Raw genomic sequence first — 19,169 nt, forward strand, 5'->3', positions numbered from 1 at the left:
CCGTAGACACCTCCAAGGTCATGTGGCCGGCATGACTGCAAGGAGCACCGTTACCTTCCCGCCGGAGCGGTACCTATTGATCTACTCACATTTGCATGTTTTCAAACTGCTAGGTTGGCAGAAGCTAGGGCTGACAGCAGAAGCTCACGCCGCTCCCTGGAATCGAACCTGCGACCTTTCGATCAACAAGCTCAGCAGCTCAGTGCTTTAACCCACTGCGCCACCGGGGGCTCCACGTATATATTTAGTAGGGCCTAAATACCTTATCAGATCCTGCCTGATCTTGGATCCTAAGTAGGGTGGGCTCTGGCTAGGACTTTGATGGGAGAACATTAATGAATACCAAGTGTCATTGGCTGGATTTCCGGAGAAGGAACGGGAAAAATTACTGGTGTGTTCCTTACTCAATAAAACTATGAAATTCGTGGGATTCCCATAATATCTAAAAATATTGCCTTAATTGCTTGGAAAGAGATTTTCAATTTAAGACTTACCCAGGTCATGCAGCCATACAAAAATATCCATAATGTTATATTTTTGAAAGCTGAAAAACCTTAAACACATTGTTGACATTCATAATTGGTGTTGTTTTGTTTTTTAAACACATTTAACCCTGTTTTCTAAATATAATGAAGAATGTGTGGTCTTTTGATATTACATTTTGAGTTGGTAGCCAACCCTCTCATGTTCAGTAACCAGCATGTGTTTCAGTTACTAAAAACTATTTTTCTTCTGTTTAGGGTCCTCAAATGGTTACTGAAGAATTGCATTCCATTACTTTTGAAACGCAAGTCTGCTTGTATGGGCTGACCATAGACTTGGAAGTAAGTGTTATCTTTCTGTCTGTCCATCCAGCCATCTAACCATGTGGTAGGAGTGAATGAAAAAAGAACTTACATAAAAACGATCCATATTACTCAGTAGAAAATTCCTCTACTTTATAAAAAAGCTTAAAAATAACTCTACTAAATATGTATATCATTTTTTTAAAAACCTGAAATGAAAATACGAACATTTTTGTTTCCATAAGTCAATAAACATAAGTCGAAGCTGAGTAAACATTTTCTGTTCTCTCTTCAACCATCCCACCACTCTTCCATCCAATTCTCTTAACACAAGAAAAGTTAGGCATCTGCCAAACATCTGTTTATTTACTCCTTGCTAGAAGAACTAGATTCCCAGAAATTCCTCAGAACAGCTGTTACTCCCCAATTTAAAATGCTTCCTTTTAGAGCTTTCTCAGTCCTGTTGGTATTTTTTGTTTTTATTATTGTTATTTTGTTGTTTCATTGTGGTTTAAATTTCATTAGCTAGGAACCAATACATATTTATACTGGTGGCAATCTGTGTTCACTTTTTGCTTAACTGTATATACTTCTCTTAGGCTAAAGACAAACTTTGAGTAGACTAAGGGCCCTTCTACACTGCCCTTAATCCCAGGAGGAACTGGGATATTTTTGGTCTGGACGAAGACATGCCTACTCAACTATGTTTTGGGGAGACAGAATGAAGCAAAACTTGGTAGCTGATTTTGAAAATTGGTTGTAAACTGTTAGTTGTGTGCCATAGGGTTCCACTTTGCATCCCCTGATGCCTTCAGGTGTTCTTACTTAGGTGATCCCTCATTGTCCAAGTATGATGGCCTTTCAAGTGTAGTGTCTTGGTAGTGGATATGTAGGTGACTGTGGAGCCCTATTCTTGATTCACATATTCTTCCACATTGAGGACATCCATTTCCAGGTGGAAGGTGGTCCCAGTCAGGGTTGGCTTGACGCACCTTCCTCTTGGCGCATTTCTCCCTTTCGCCCTCCATTCATGCCTCTTCAAATTCCACAGCAGTGCTGGTCACAGCTGACCCCCAGTCAGAGCGCTCAAAAGTCAGGGCTTTCCAGTTCTCTGTGTCTATGCCACAGTTTTTAAGGTTGGCTTTAAACCCATTTTTAAATTTCTTTTCCTGTTCCTCAACATTCGCTTTTTTGTTCTTGAGTTAGAAGTGTTGTAACTGCTATGGGAGGTGGTGATCGGGCATTCAGACAATGTGGCTAGTCCAGCGGTGTTGATGGCATAGGAGCATAACTTCAATGCTGGTGATCTTTGCTTATTCCAGCATGCTGACATTTGGTTGCCTGTCTTCCCAAGACATTTGCAGGATTTTTCAGAGGCAATGCTGATGGAATCATTCCACGAATTGGGTGTGGCATCTATAGACTGTCCACGTTTCACAGGCATATAACAGGGTTGGGAGGACACTAGCTTTATAAACAAGCACCTTGGTCTCCCTAGAGATGTTGTGATCCTCAAACATGCTCTGCTTTATTCGGAAAAATGCTACAGCCGGAGAGCTCAGGAAGTGTTGTATTTCAGTATCAATGTTGACTTTTGTGGAGAGGTGGATCCCATGGCTTGGAACCTTGGCCTTCAGGTGTAATAGGAGATAGTCTCTTGGCATTACTTTTGGGAATGGATTCAGCAGTGTGTCCAGTTGAATTTTTATACTTACAGTTGGAGGCAGTGAATGTTGTTATTTGCCTTAGGCAGCAAGAGATCTTCATGATCTCCTGTTGAAGGACATTGCCTCATTATAATTAGCTATGGAATCACCTTCTCCTGTATAATCCACCCTGTACACTTGGGTTTTCTTGGGGTTATTTACTCCAGTAGTGGAGGATCAAGCTGACAACTGGTTAGAGATGTTTATATGGAGAAAAAAGTGTGTCTTAGAATCAAAGAATACATGTTTTCATCAACTGCCCCCAAAACGTGGAATGACCCACCAGAAGAGTTTCGACAGCTGGATACACTGTTGCATTTAAAACAACATTAAATATTAGCCTCTTCTGGCAGACCTATTCAATTAGTTATAAGTTACAAGTTTTAAAATTATGAATTATTTTTAGTAATATAAACACTCTTTAAATTGTTACTGACTTTTAAATGATGTCTATGTTTTTAATTGTGTTATATGTCTTCTTCTTTCTTGCTGTATTTTCATATGTTGTTCCCTGCCCTAATCCACAAGGAAAGGCAGGTTGTTGTTATTGTTGTTAATCCCCAAATCTGTGCAACATTAATACTGACATCGCTTATCTTTCACCAGACATGTTCTTTACCAGTTGTGATGATTTCTAATGTCAGTCAATTGCCTAATGCTTGGGCTTCTATTATATGGTACAACCTGTCCACAAAGGAATCTCAGGTATGTTTTATGTTGCAATTTTCCCATTAATTACAGTCGGTGTGGAATTAGCAGGACATCTTTCCAGGGATGTTACCTTTTGATATGAAAATGCAGATATCAGATTTTGGAGATTATCGCACAAGGGTGAGGCACACTTTAGTGGCTTCTGGACTAGTGAAAATGCTCCTTTCGCATGACATTGTCTCAGGCTCCTTCTACGCTGCCATATAATCCATATTATCTGCTTTGAACTGGATTATATGTGTCTACACTGCCAGATAATCCAATTCAAAGCAGACAATCTGGATTTTATATGGCAGTGTAGATGGGATTTCAGTTGCATCGCAAACCAGTTTTTCACGTGTTGTTTGGCGGTATCTTTCAAGGAATAGGGGAATCTCATGAATAGCCCCCTGAGGTGCTTTGCTCCAGTGTTGTGAAAAGCCAGAAGTAGCAATAGTCGTGTGTTGTGTTTTCCTACAGTACCAGAACAGTGAATTATAGACTACTTCAAACACGACTATATAAAAATAACAAAAGTCACTAACAAACTTCTGTGTTAATCTTTATTTGACTGCAGAACCTGACCTTCTTCAACAATCCCCCATCTGTTGGATTGAGTCAGATCTTGGAGGTTCTGAGTTGGCAGTTTTCTTCATATATTGGCCGTGGACTCAATTCTGACCAACTTGGGATGCTGGCAGAAAAACTGACAGGTAAGAAGCATGAAAATACAAAAAAAAAACCCACTCTTCTCGTTTGAACTACAATGCAGAAATATAAAGGCCCCTTCTACACCGCCATATAATCCAAACTATCAAAGCAGATAATCCACATTATCTACTTTGGATTATATGAGTCTACACTGCCATATAATCCAGTTTAAAGCAGATAATCTGGATTGTATATGGCAGTGTAGAACCAGCCCCAGAACCAAAGAAATACAGTAGTAGTAGTATTTGGTGAATTTACTGTAAAATGGCCATCACTTCCGACCTTTCAGCCTGTTAGGACATGTAAGAAATCAGTTAGTGAGTGTGTTAACTGTAAAATGCAAAGCGCAAAACTGGTTGGGCCATGCCTGGGGAGCTAGCTGAGCCTGGGAGTTTTGGCAACAGTTCTTGCTTCATGAGCTGCTGGAAGGAGATATTCCACATGGACACCAAAAGGACATTGTGTGAGTCACTGCGACTGATCTCCTGATTGTAAATATGTTGTTCTGCATTACAAAGAGTAAACTACTTGTTCTCTATTGATCATCTGCATCTCATGTTTTCTTTCTCTGGCAAGACAGTGTGTGGACTGATAAAACTTGAACTATGCCTGATTTTAATTATACCCTCACAACATTTTTTTCTTGACTGGCAGCAATATGAAAAGCCTGAATTATAGCAATGTGGCAAAATGTGGGTTGCAATTGTGTTTTAAAATAATCAGCTCTGGCAGGGTTTGCCTTAAAACCAGTCCATTCATTTTCCCTTAACATTCTAGGACAGCAAGTCATCTATACTGAACAACACATTTCCTGGTCAAAATTCTGTAAGGTATGTTGTGTTCATGTATTTCAAAATGCTTCCTTCCTCCTTATTTAAGTGTCAGCATGGGTCTAGTTCAATTGTATAATAGATTGTCTCCATATGATAAGTCTGTTCTCTAAGAAGGTGGAGTCCTTTCATGCAACTTCCACATGTACCTTTGCAAAAGGAAATGCAAGTAAAATGAGTGGGCATAGGCTGAAGACCATGGATACCTTTTATCCATGACTCAGGCACCTTCTCTGTTGCCATATAAAATCCAGATTATCTGCTTTGAACTAGATTATATGGCAGTGTAGACTCATATAATCCAGTTCAAAGCAGATAATGTGGATTATCTGCTTTGAAGGGTCTCTGGTATGGAATCATGGGAGTTGTAGCTTTACAAGGTCATTAGCCTTCTCTTCTAAAGAGTGCTGGTGCCTCACAGAACTACAGTTCCCAAAGATTCCATAGCATTGAGCTATGGCAGTTAAAGTGGTGCCAAACTGCATTGATTCTACAGTGCAGATGTAACACAGCTATCTTGCTTCACTGATAATGCTAGGGAAAGGTGTTTCTAAAACAAAATGTTTCAAAGAAAGAAAAAGGAAAATTTCAAAGCTGTTTTGCAAAAGACTAACTATAGTTAATTATGTTCTTTGAAAATATGCTGGAACTACCTGTGGGGGAAAATACATATTCACAAGATGAGCATATGTGGGAAAAAATCTCTATTGTGCTCATTACACATTGCATAATTTATAGCAACTTTTGGCTAAGCAGGCAAAATTATCTGATTCCACATTCATCATTTCTCTGCTCTTAAAAGGTCTATGCAGGTTTTCAGCCTAAGACATACACATATTTGTTTTTAGTTATCAACATGTTTATATATGAATATATATATATAGAGAGAGAGAGAGAGAGAGAGAGGGAGGGAGAGAGAGAGAGCGCGTGCACCTCTTTGGAATAAGACTACATCAATAGTTTGCTACATCCCTTAAAACATTAATTTGATTTATAAACAGGAGCACCTGCCTGGGAAATCATTTACATTTTGGGTATGGCTTGAAGCAATCTTGGAGCTTATTAAAAAGCATATTCTTCCTCTTTGGATTGATGGGTGAGTAGCATTTTGGTATTTATACACTGTTGGCTGTGAAGAATGCTGTCCCGCTTTGAGTCTCAATAATAATAATAATAATAATAATAATAATAATAATAATGCATTATTATTATTAGGGGACTCATGGCGGCTTACAGCAAAATAAAATACAGTGGCTAATATTCAACAACGAGGGCAACAAGCAATAAATCAAAAGATATCTTAAATAAACAAGACATAATACCATGCACACTTTTAACATATTAGATTATAGGGGCCGAGCTTAGCACAGAAGGCTAAACCACTGTGCTGCAGAAAAATTCTGCCAATCAAAAGATCTGCAGTTCGAACCCAAGTCGAGTTGAGTACCTGCTTTTAGCCCCGGCTCACCTGCTCACATAACAGGTCGAAAGAAGAAATGTGAGTAGATAAATAGGTACCACTTTTAGCAGGGAGGTAATAAAGATGTGAACTTTATATTTGGTTTGGTTATTTGAGGTGTTGATTCAGAAAACTGCATTCTATAAATCACATCTGCTCTAGTTTTTGATACAGAACACATGCCATCCAGTAGCCACCATCTGCTTGCCAACAGAAAGCCATATTTAATAATCCAGAGCTGATGGGTTCTATCCAAGGTGTCAGGGCTGGTCAGCCACAGGGAAGGAGTAGCAGGCGGTGTGAAAGGAGTGGAAATAAAATAAATTAAATAAAGAGGAAGGAGGCTCACAGACTAGATTTTTGTCTTCATGGCCCACTGGTGGTCCACGGCCCACAAGTTAAGAACCACTGATAACCTGGTTGTCTCTGATCTGTTAGGAACAGAGATTATGCCAATGCATGAAATATAGCAGTTCTTCAGAAGTGTTCTTTTCAGTGCGCAAAAACATCTACTGACCCATAAAATATCAAATAGACAAAAAGAAAGTAGATTTCGTTAAAAGTAACATACCTGGTTTACTCACAATCTTCATATTTTCAGCATACAGGTCCATAACTTGTCAATCCAGTTACAGATGGATTTGAAGTAGTTTCTCTGTGTAGATAACACAGGGCCTCTTTCTTACAATCAACAGCAACATGAGTTTGCTCTGAACAGTCCAAAGGCTAATAACGTCTCGGTGTGCTAAAATTGAGATCTGAGCAGTCCCAGATCAGATCATGTGGTCTGCAGCCCCTCCCACAACCTCAAAAAACATAGAGTAAAAGGAAAGCTGCATACCAAAACATACATATACAATACAATAAGCAAACAGGATCATATACAAAACAAGTATACAAAACAAGGGTGGGTGGGAACATCAGTTACCTGTTTTCCAATCAGTAGGGAAACATACCTTCATCAGTTGCAATAGCTGCTGTCTCGTAAATAAATATTGGGGTACTTTCACAATCCCTATGTTTTTCCTATGCAGTGACTACATAGTGATTATGCACATGAACCTGTTATAAATATGTAACTGTAGGCCACACATTAGTAACTAACTAATGATTTCATTATGGAGTGTGTAAACATTCTTTATTTCTCTTCTTTTCCTTGCTAGGAAGAAAGCATAATTATTGTACTGATGTTTTTCTATCCCAGTCGGGTTAATTGCTGGATGGGGGAAGCATTTAAAGTGATGAAACATAGTAGGAAACACATTTGATTCCTTTCCCCAAACCTATTTCCTAATCAAAATTAGTGTGTTCAGAAAACAACACTGGCTGGTCCTATACAATGTGCAGCTTGGCTGTCTTAGACCATCAATTCTCTGGGACAACTGTATAACATTTTCCCAAGTGAAATGCTTGAAAATGTTCAACAGGGATGTGTTTACATAAAGCTGTCATGTTTTCTCCTGTTCATTTACAGATGTATCATGGGTTTTGTGAGCAAAGAGAAGGAGCGAAGTTTGCTCAAGGACAAGATGCCAGGGACATTTTTATTGAGATTCAGTGAAAGCAACCTAGGAGGGATTACATTTACATGGGTATCCCAGTCAGAAAATGGTACGTGCATTTGTTTTAAGGCTACCAAACACTTCACAGAAGCAGCAGTACGGAATTTCGGTACCAAAATTACAGTGCACATTTATGACCTACCCACCGCTCAATTGTCAGAGACAACCTGCTTTTTCAACTTGCAGTATTCCCATTGTTATTAACCCTTAGTAGTTAGTGGAAGTAACCAGTGGAATGAATCAGGTACAATGGTGAAGTTGGTGTGGCCTATATTATTTTATTGTTGTTACTTTGAAAAAACAAATAGGCATTTGGTGGCAACTCCCACACCAGCAACAACATTTTATTCCCATTCAGATTGTGGTTTTATTTTTAATAATCAGAATACATCACAGCAACTAATCTGAAGCGATTTTGTGATTCTGTACTTGCAATTCATACTGTGTTCCTTGCCCATTCTGCCACTTCCTTAAAAAGGTAAAGGTTTTCCCTGACATTAAATCTAGTTGTGTCCAACTCTGGGAGTGATGCTCATCTCCATTTCTAAGCCGAAGAGCCAGCATTGCCCATAGACACCTCCAAGGCCATGTGGCCGGCATGACTGCATGGAGCACGGTTACCTTCCCGCAGAAGGTATTGATCTACTCATATTTGCATGTATTTGAACTGCTTGGTTGGCAGAAGCTGGGGCTAACAACGGGAACTCATCCCGCTCCTTGAATGCAAACCGCCAACCTTTCGATCAACAACCCAACTTCCTTAGCACTATCTAAATGATGACAATGGGCTTTCTGGGGGAAAAAACAGTAATGGAACAAATCTGAATGCATGCATGGAATTTTCTTTATTGATTTGACTGTATTATTTAGTATTGCCTAGCCAGCCAGCATTGTTAACCCTCCTCCAGTCTAAATATGTTGCCATCAGACTCCCAATGTATGGTATGTATGATAAGCAGAGCTTTATTTTCTGCCAGAGCTTAAATGGATTTTGGCCTAAGAATACAAATGTTACTGTATATACTCGAGTATAAGCCTAATTTTTCAGCCCCTTTTTTAGGCTGAAAAAGCTCCCCTCGGCTTATACTCAAGTCAAGGTTATTATTATTTTATTCTGTTATTAGTATTATTTTTATTTCATGTATTGTTATACTTTCTTTATTATTATTACATTTACAGTATTTTACCCTATTATTATTATTATTATTATTATTATTATTATTACATTTATTATTTTATTCTCTTTATTATTGTTGGAAGAATGTGCAAGTATATTTACATTGAAGAAGGTTAAAATAATGATTTAATCAGAGTTGGGCAGTCTTACCTCAAATTACAGTTTTATGTAAATATTCAAAAACATTTCATCTCCTGGTGCCTCAATCAATGTGATGTTATTGGTATTTATTTTTATTTTGAAATTTACCCGTAGCGGCTGCATTTCCCATCCCCAGCTTATACTCGAGTCAATATGTTTTTCCAGTTTTTTTGTGGTAAAATTAGGTGCCTCGGCTTATACTCGAGTATATACGGTATATTAAGTATGAATATAAAATATAAAAAGTACCATTGTTCCTGATTTAGATCTCATCTGGACCAGATACTGCACCATAATCTTCTGTGTAGCAAATTATTTTGCATCCTTTAGAAGTTTAATAAAACAATGGCTCTATCGCACATTTTGAATTTGATAGCATTTTGTACATTGAACACTCATTTTAAAAAGGGCCCTGTGGTTTGTTTTCATTTCCCTCTTAAATTCTGCAAAAAATTATCTGTCTCCTTACTAACACATCTGCTCTCTCTGCAGGGGAAATGGATTTCCATTCTGTGGAACCATATAACAAGGGTCGTTTAACGGCATTGCCTTTTGCTGACATTTTACGAGATTACAAAGTTATTACGGAAGATAATGTTCCTGAAAACCCTCTGAAATATCTTTATCCAGATATCCCCAAAGACACAGCCTTCGGAAGGCATTACAGCTCACAAGCAAGCGAAGGTTGGATAATATTGTTGTGAATGTCTTCCCTTATTAAGATTTCCTTCCTACAGTTTTACCTTTGAAAGAAAGAGACACTTAAATTAAAATGGGGGCTGCTTTCCATATTTTTAATTACTAAAATCTTGTATGGCCTATTCAAACATCACCACTGCACATTGGTGGTGTTTGGTGGCGTATAAGGGTAGTGAGAGAAAGGTCTTTGCATTTAACAGGAAAACAATGGGGCTAGCCTCATGCACACATGCTCTATACTGGCCCTAGAGGCTATAGTATCATGTTGGAGTCTACACAATCCAGTCAGGCCAAGATTACATCAGCCTCGCAAGACCCACACACCATCCCTTTCACCATTGCCACTTCCAAGTGGCTGGAGAGCTCTGTATGACCTCCTTGTTGTTGCGAGAACCTTGTGCTGACTTCAGTAGACGTGCCTGTGGTGGCCAGGGGCTTCCACAGAGCTTTGTGGCTGTCCAGGAGTAGCAATGGCAGTTTCCCCTCTGCTCTACAAGACCCAGTTCTGCTGTCCACACTGTCCCCAAGCTGTGGGGTTACCACAGAGTTTCAGACAACATCAGGAGCTTCTCCCATTTGTTCCTAACATAGGGCCAAAACAGATTAACTGGACTTAACCTGAAATACTTACCGGAAGTGAAGAAATGACATCAAGATGGCCAGAATCAAAGTCAGGATGAGACCTTCACCAACCATAGCTGTATGGAGGATCATACAATTTATGATCAACAACATTTGGAGGGCCACAAACTCCTTTGTCCAGATATACAACTTCATTACACATTTAAAAAATAAGCATCCTAGGATGCTTCTGTCCCAGTTCACTCACTGAGCCCCATGCCACCTATCAGACCAGGCCCGTAGCCAGGATTTTGATTTGGGGGTGGGGGGCTGAATTTGATTCAGGGGGACTGAGTTTGATTTGGGGAAGCTCAGGATCTACCCTAGCAAACTTTTTGTATCATTATCCCAATACCCCCATGCATATGGGATATATTGAGCATGGTGATCAAATCATGATATGAATAAACATAACAGTTTAAATAATGTACCAGTAAGGCCTTCTTGCGGACCACCCTGAGAATTTCAGGGGGGGGAGGCTGAAGCCCCTCAAGCCCCCACCCCCCTTCAAGCTATAGGCCTGTATCAGACAACGTAGGCTGTCTTCCGTGGCTGAACAGGGGCAGCAGCGTGATAGGACACTGCACCGCCAACAGAGTAGCCTCCCTGTGTTCCATTGGGAACGATGGGTCTACTGCGAGCTTAAGCCGCACGGTGACACTTCCCCACATGTGATGAGAAAGTGTTAAAAGGAGAGAGAAGAAAGAAAAGGAATTGAATGAAAGGGAAAGGAAAGAGAAAAAGTTACAGTCCCATAAGGGTGTTTATCATAGAAAGAGCTTCATGGCATGCATTGTTGAATCCCAAGACCAATTTGACTCACTTCCTTTCATTAGGAAAAGTTGAACAAATTCATTAGTGAGTGTATGGAAAGGATGTGAAAATGCCTTAAAACTATTAAGTAAACATAGCACGTGATGGAAGAAAGGAGTTTAACAAGTTTAGGGTAAAATTGATTGAGTTGCAGTACCAAATAAGGGGAATGTTTAACAGTTGTATAATAAGATGGTTTAACTGGGTAGTTTCACCCTGGATAGTTTCACCTTGATTCTGTGATCTTTTCCTGTGTACAACAGCAGTTGGGGCATTGTGGATATATAGCATGGCTGTTTAATGTGCAGCAAGGAACAAAGGAACACAGGAACGTAGGAGGTTGCTTTCTGTAAAAACTAGCTGCCAATCTAGCCCTGGACTAAACCATCACTGAAGAATGTAGGCAGGAGAAATCATGAAGCAATACGTTGAAGTGCCCTCTTGAATGTACAACATGAAGTGGTATCCCATTTCCTATTGAAACGTGCTCAGTGAATCCAGTTTTCATTGCAAGTTTAATATCCATCATATTTAATTTTGTTCAATTTTTAGTGCCAAGACCTACAGAAGGAGGGACTACAGGCTACGTCCCTTCTGTATTTATTCCAGTCTCCAAAATGTGAGTAATACAACTTTGTTTGGGAAGTCTGATGAATCAGTGCTCTGGGAAACTTTTTGGTTTTGAACGAGGTGAAATTATTTACTCAGCTGCATTTCAACATACACTCCTAATATCCAAGGCTCTCTCAAACTCACTAACAAGGTAAATCTACTACAGTTGGCCCTCCACTTCTGCAGGGATTAGGGCAAAAAGACCCCTGCGAAAATGGGAAAACAATGACAATAAACCATTGTTTTTAACTTGAGACCTCCCTTGGAGACTTCCAGTTCAACTCTGTGGTTATATTCTGACAGATGTTGGCCATAGGAAGACCTAGAAATTCCTCTAGGAATAGTTAGGCCCTCCAGTGCAATTCTGTGCCCATGTTCTATTAGATAGCCTTCTGGAAAAGCTGCTGAGAAACAAGACTTGTGCTTCTTCTATACAGAGAGACTGGAAGTGAAATGTCTGTAAATCTATTGTTATTTGTAACTAGTTACATATCGAACATGCTAGTTACATGCACAAAGGTGGAAGAATTCAGACTACAGAGGAGTGCTTGGTGAAATTGATTGATTTAGCACAGTGAATCTCAACCTGTGGGTCCCCAGATGTTTTGGCCTTCAACTCCCAGAAATCCTAACAGCTGGTAAACTGGCTGGGATTTCTGGGAGTTGTAGGCCGAAACACCTGGGCACCCACAAGTTGAGAACCACTGATTTAGCAGAAGGTGAAAATAGTAGTGCTTGGAAGGTCATTAGGAACACTTATGGATGCTTTATGTACCAAGTCTGTTAATTTTTTGGTATTGATGATAAGAAGGGCTTGATTATGGAAAGAGGAGATCTGGTGTTAATATTAGAGAGAGAGAGAGAGAGATGAATAGTGTGTGCATAGACAAAGGCTGAGAAAAAGATCAGAAGTTATATTTTATTCCCTTATCTACTTGGCTCCTTTTCTTTCTTTTTTTGTGGTGGGGGGAAAGTATTTTTCATATCTTCCTCTCAATATGACAGGGATCCACATCATGTTTGTGCCTATTCACTGAAAATCTTCCTTCCTTCCTTCCTTCCTTCCTTCCTTCCTTCCTTCCTTCCTTCCTTCCTTTCTTTCTTTCTTGGAAACTTGGCATAGCCGGCTTTGGGCCAGGGACCACTTTGGGTGGCACTGGTCTAATTTTATGAGCGTGTTACATTGTTCATAAAAGAATGTACCTAATTATTTAAGACTGCCCTATAAAATTCCATCATTGATCTTACTGGACAAGAAAATGTTAGTATGAACAGGAGCTTGGAAACATTGTTTTTATGGAATACAGGTGCCATAATGTCCTAAGTAGTACATGCATGGTCAGTGGCATTCTGGGAGTTCTAGTCCAAAAAGTATATTTCCAAACTCTAGACCCTTTCACACCACACAAATGTAGTGTACAGGCAGTTCCCAAGCTGCAAATAAGATAGATTCTGTAGGTTTGTTCTATAATTGGATTTTGGAAAAAAAATGGCTTGTTGTGGAAACAAGGATTAGTGATAAAGCTTCAGTGGAGACACCTTTCCCCTGTGATAATAACTCTTCAAAGAGTGAATTTCCCTTCTTAAGGATATATTTCTCTCACTTCCTGTTGTCTCACCTCTATTCCTAACTATGAATTGTTTGTTAGTAACTCGGTGACTGCCTGCATATACCATATTTACTCAAGTCACACCTTTTTTTAGCAAAATTACATTGCTAAAATTGAGTTGCACATTAGATTCAATGGTACTTTAGGATCACACACCTACATATCTTACGCTGTTGGGCAAGAGATCCCAGCTGGTAACAAAGGAGTGGGGAGAGACAGCAGTGGCCATGAAAAGGCTAGTGGGAAGCTGATGATGGCTGCAAAAGGCTTCCTATCAGGAAGGCCAGACAGAGACTTGTGCCTCCCCATCAGTTTTTCCACAACCACCACAACCTTGCATTACATTCAATAGCAAATGCTTCAAAACTGAGGTGTGCATTACACTCAGTGGCTCATTATACTTGAGTAAATGTGGGTCTTCCTATAAAATATATTCCGCTTTATTCCATGTACCATTTATACTTACAATTCCACTGCCATGGCAATATCCTATGAAATCATCTAGAGCTCTCTGGCCATGAATTTTAGAAGGTTTTCTTTTAACTGCCAATCCCAGTACACCATATGATGTTGCCATGACGGTGAAAGTGGAATCATAGTGTTATTATTGTGTAGTGCAAATTGACCTCTGGTATCAATAGACTATGTAGAAAGACTTTTAGTGGGTTGTTGTAGGTTTTTTTGGGCTATATGGCCATGTTCTAGAGGCATTCTCTCCTGACGTTTCGCCTGCATCTATGACAAGCATCCTCAGAAGTAGTGAGACCTCTGAGGATGCTTGCCATAGATGCAGACGAAACATCAGGAGAGAATGCCTCTAGAACATGGCCATATAGCCCAAAAAAACCTACAACAACCCAATGATTCCGGCCATGAAATCCCTCGACAATACAAGACTTTTAGTGTTTGACAGGCATTAACAATTTTTGATTCTTTTATTCTTAAATCATATGCTGAGTAACAGGGTTTTCTGCCATTTATAATTCATTAAGGACATCCTTTTTGTCTGTTTTTTTCTCTGAAGTCTGAATGATTCAACAGACCCACCTTCACCATCAGACCTTCTCCCCATGTCTCCCAGTGTCTACGCTGTTTTGAGGGAACACCTGAGTCCTACTGTAATGGAAACTGCTGTATGTGAACAGGTTATTTTTTAACTTACAAACTAATCTTAAACAAACAAGTGTCCAATATGTACTAAGTAATCATATCTTTGCTAGATGCTGGCTGGATCATGAAACACAAAGACTGAGTTTCCATCACCATGCAAAGTGGAATTATAGTGTTATTATTGTGTAGTGCAATTCCACTTTCACTGTCACGACAACATCACATGGTGTACTGGGATAGTTAAATCACATCTGTAATACTTTTAAAGGAAAGCAGTGATAGGATTGGGAAAAGGTGCTGTAGTGTCACCTTCAAAGGAGTTTACCACATTTGGTCAAACTTCTGATGTCACACTACACAGATCTTGCCCCTTCTGTGGGCCCTCACTAATAGTCCCTTGGAAAAACCTCTCCCTCCCGCTAGCCCTAAAACTGAGGGGAAGGGAAGCCTGGGAAGCCCTCCCATTGCCTCTAATGGGATGAAAATGTTCATTCTTTTGGATGCCGGACAATAATGCCAATTCGGAAAGGCGCCTGTTTTGGGAAGCAGCGCTCGGAAATGAAAACAGGGCCATATGAATGAAACAAACAGAAATGAGTAGTAATTCTATACGAATGCCCAAGACTATTAGGCAGTGTCTGGAGGGACCGAATAATCTACAAATGTAACCAAACGTCTTGTGTCTGAAGTCCATCCAAAGTGTGATAAGCAGTTATTTAAAACTCACAAACTTGTATATTGCCTATTCCTTTGTCAAACACATATGACACTCGCTGCCAAAACATAATATTTTGAATAATGGATAACATGTTGGTGCCTCAAATATTAGCCCTCTTTCTGGATGTATTTGCCTTGCTGATTCCAAAAATGACACCATTTTCCCCCTACCAGCTCTGTTGTGTATCTTTTTGAGGTACACAACATACGCCATATAGCAAGTCATCTGCTCATCCAGAGAATATCAAGATAACCATATCTAAGAAACTAAAGCTGATATGGTCTGTCCAATTCAATTTTCTGAATCATCACTCCAAATAACCCCAGGAACAGGCCTAAAAGGTTGGCTTGTGTATTTGGCCTGTTTAATTGAATAATTGTCCTTTTGTAAGTTAAATTCACAAGGGCACTCTATAAAAATTGCTTTATTTTGTTTAAACTGCGTTTTTCACTGAGTGGAAAAATACCAACTGTCTGCTCCAACTTTCACTTTTCAGTGTTTGCATATTTTGTATTTTGATTTGTTTTTACGAGCTCTGGCTTATACTTGAGAAAAACAAACAGCGGTGAATGAACGAATGTCTTCTTTTCTCCTAGATGAGTTCTCCATATTCAACTGACTAACATTTGTCTACTGAAGAATCTAAAGGACCGATGTAGATACATTTCAAAAGAGGAATACCTAAACCACTTTCTTGTTTCCCTTGTAAATATCAATATGTACTTGTATACACTCTTATCTTCTTGGATCTAAATCTCCTTTCACGCATAGCTTCTTTACTTGTCCTTCAGACACTGTTTGACTATATCTCCCAGCATTCCCAACCACTAGCTATGCTGGCTAGGGCTGGTGCAACCGGAAGTCCAGCAACATCCAAAAAAAGCCTGTCTTCATAATTCAAACTTCCAAGCCTTCCAAGAACTAGCTTGGGCTAGCTCACTTAATACCCAACTCCTCTTTGCATTGTTTGTTTGAAATAACCATGTACAATATATGTCACAGTTACCTGACTTTGGAGGTCACAGGAAACAGTTGTTTATTCAAATCTGAAAGTGGAAGCATTCGGTACCTTGCCTCACACATAAAGTGGTGAGGGAGGAAGCATACACTCGAGACTTGTGTTTGCAACAGTGCTTAGTTGCACCAAGCTGAACTTTGCCTAGAAAAAGATTGTTTACAAAAAAAAGTCATTAGAGAACAAATCAAAGAAATCAATCAACTGTTGACAATCTGGGCACTGATATGCTACAAAAGGTGTGATAATGTGATGTTGACTCTGTGCAGATAGGATTAAGTGGAGACTGTTGTCTGGTAGAATTGTGCCAGGACATTTCAGTTTCTGTTTCCCTGCAGACTTCAAGTTATGTGATCTGTTAAGGCTGGGCTCATATGGCGGGAACTGGGCTAAACAAAACAGAGGAGTTAAATAAGCTAGATTGAGATGGAGGATGGAAGTATAGTGGTTAGCTAGGATCATGGATAAGAGGATCCATGCCTGGTGAGTGTATACTAAACCAGATAGGCCAGGATGGAGAAACCAACTCTCTAGGTTGAAGGCAAGCCACAGAGGTTTGTTTGATTTGGCCAAAAAGGATGCAAGTACAGCAATTTACTTCAAAATGTACAAGCATAAACATACAGAGAAATACAAGAAATACAAGACATCTTATATAGTTCCTGCTCCTTCCCTTGATTGGCCTGAAAAGAGCTTTAGCAAATGCACATACACTTGAGCCCCTGTTTTGGCAGGCAGCAATCTCTCATCTTCAAGTAAACCATATAGCTCAGGGGTCCTCAAACTTTTTAAACAGAGGGCCAGGTCACAGTCTTTCAAACTATTGGAGGACCGGATTGTAATTTGAAAAAAACATGAATGAATTCCTATGCACACTGCACATATCTTATTTGTAGTGCAAAAAACAAAAACAAAACAAAACCCCAACACTTTAAACAATACAATAATTAAAATGAAGAACAATTTAAACAAATATAAAGTTATTAGTATTTCAATGGGAAGTGTGGACCTGCTTTTGGCTGATGAGATAGGGTTGTTGTTGTGTGCTTTCAAGTCGTTTCAGACTTAGGTTGGCCCTGTGTGAGGGCCGGGTAAATGACCTTGGAGGGCTGCATCCGGCCTCCGGGCCTTAGTTTGAGGACCCCTGATATAATTAGACAAACAGGTTTGAGTTTATCTGGGCTGACATGAGAAGTCACCGATATCGGCATACACATTAATTTTGGTAATTATCTGGTGTGGGAAATGGCCAGAGGGATTTGCCCAACCTTCCTGTTCTCAAAGGATTATCTCAACAGGGTTATAGGGACTGTCTCTGGGCTACATCTTATTACTCTTTATAAAGAAGTTTTATACATTTTATATACAAGAAATAGATACAGTACACAGAAAGATACAAATTATGCAAAAAGTCATAGATACAATTTATAGATACAATTTATTAAAGGATTAGATATGACAGAGTTTAGGGGCTTACAGCCCTGGTGGTTTGGTCTCTTTCTTCTATTGCTTTAAACTTGCACAGGTCCAAAACGGACTTTTTTAAAAGGAAAAATCACATACAGTATTTATTTCTGAGCCCTTGGTGAACTAGAACTCTTTCAGGGGGCAGAGATGTTGTGGCTCGACAACAGAAGAACCTCCAAAGGTTTTACTGTCTTTAAAAAAGAACCCTTAGGATTTTTCCCAGCTACCTGCTACAAATGATTTGGCACAGGTAGGAACTTTTCTTTAAAAGGGAGGCAGTCCTAATTCCAAAAGGTGGAAACAACACCTTGAACCTCAAAAGAGTTTTGATGCTGATCCACTGGAAGTGTCACCCATGCTTCCTGGCCAGGAATGGATGAAAGTCTGTATGTGTGTAGATGGAAACTTAAACTGGGAGCTCTGGGAGGTCCCAGTTGCATGTCACCCAATTTAAATCACCCTGATTGAATTTTTGCAGCACTTTAAAAACTTTGCTTCACTCTGTCAGTTCTGTCTTGGTCTACATTTTTGGTAGACATTCTTCACCATATTTTCAGCTGTAATAATAAAATGATATAAAATATAACTGACTGTAATACTTAAAAATGGCCTGCCTCAACTTTGATTTCCTAGACCTACACTTCCAGTCATATACAGCAAGCAAAGACTTTGGTCAGGAGTGATGGGGATTTTAGTCCAACAACTTCTGGGAATCTATGATTGAAGAAGCCTGTTTCAAATCTTCCCCAAATATAAATATATCTATCTGCTTGTCTCTCTGTGTCTCTCTCTCAAGTTATCCATAAGCAGTGGTTCTCAACCTGTGGATCCCAGGTGTTTGGGTCTACAACTCCCAGAAATACTAGCTAGTTTACCAGCTGTTAGGATTTCTGGGAATTGAAAGCCAAAACATCTGGGGACTCACAGGTTGAGAACCAGTCTAAGAGTCTAAGGCACCTTCCACACAGCTGAATAAAATCCCACATTTTTTAGTCTGAACTGGAATATACGGCAGTATGGACTCAGATAACCCAGTTTAAAGCAGATATTTTGGGATTTTCTGCCTAGATATTCTGGGTTATATGGCTGCATATAAGGGCCCCAAGATGTTTCAGCATGAAAGACAAAAGCTTGTACAATCCTCGCATGATGTAACTATTTACCAGTGTGGTCTTAGATGCCATAATTGTGATGCATATGGTGCACTGATTGTTTTGCAATCCACTTTTCCTATCCACCCAGGGGGTTGCCAATATATATGTGCTTACAGAAACATCAGCTGCACTAAAGATCACACTTATGCAAACTCTGAGAAAGCACAACTACATTGACGACCATCAGTAACAGTGTACTGTGCCAAATTTTCTAATTGTTTAATCAAGCTTCAACTCTTGTATCTTATAGTGAGATACAAGCAACTAGAATAACAGCAGCAGCAACAAT

At 39.5% G+C, this 19,169-nt stretch overlaps 1 protein-coding gene across 1 annotated transcript in view; it reads left to right on the plus strand.

Annotated features, from left to right (window-relative positions):
* STAT4 (signal transducer and activator of transcription 4) overlaps nucleotides 1-17,163 on the plus strand; it is a 79,473-nt gene extending 62,310 nt beyond the window's left edge. The window contains exons 15-24 of the mRNA XM_067470800.1: nucleotides 741-824; nucleotides 3,098-3,196; nucleotides 3,759-3,894; nucleotides 4,670-4,722; nucleotides 5,724-5,818; nucleotides 7,656-7,792; nucleotides 9,554-9,745; nucleotides 11,747-11,813; nucleotides 14,441-14,549; nucleotides 15,841-17,163. Coding sequence (XP_067326901.1) covers nucleotides 741-824; nucleotides 3,098-3,196; nucleotides 3,759-3,894; nucleotides 4,670-4,722; nucleotides 5,724-5,818; nucleotides 7,656-7,792; nucleotides 9,554-9,745; nucleotides 11,747-11,813; nucleotides 14,441-14,549; nucleotides 15,841-15,867 — 999 coding nt within the window. The 3' untranslated portion in view covers nucleotides 15,868-17,163. The remainder of the gene's footprint in view (nucleotides 1-740; nucleotides 825-3,097; nucleotides 3,197-3,758; nucleotides 3,895-4,669; nucleotides 4,723-5,723; nucleotides 5,819-7,655; nucleotides 7,793-9,553; nucleotides 9,746-11,746; nucleotides 11,814-14,440; nucleotides 14,550-15,840) is intronic.
* The last annotated feature ends 2,006 nt before the right edge of the window (nucleotides 17,164-19,169 follow it).

Source organism: Anolis sagrei, chromosome 1 (genome assembly GCF_037176765.1).
Source record: "Anolis sagrei isolate rAnoSag1 chromosome 1, rAnoSag1.mat, whole genome shotgun sequence".
NCBI classification, from domain to species: domain Eukaryota; kingdom Metazoa; phylum Chordata; class Lepidosauria; order Squamata; family Dactyloidae; genus Anolis; species Anolis sagrei.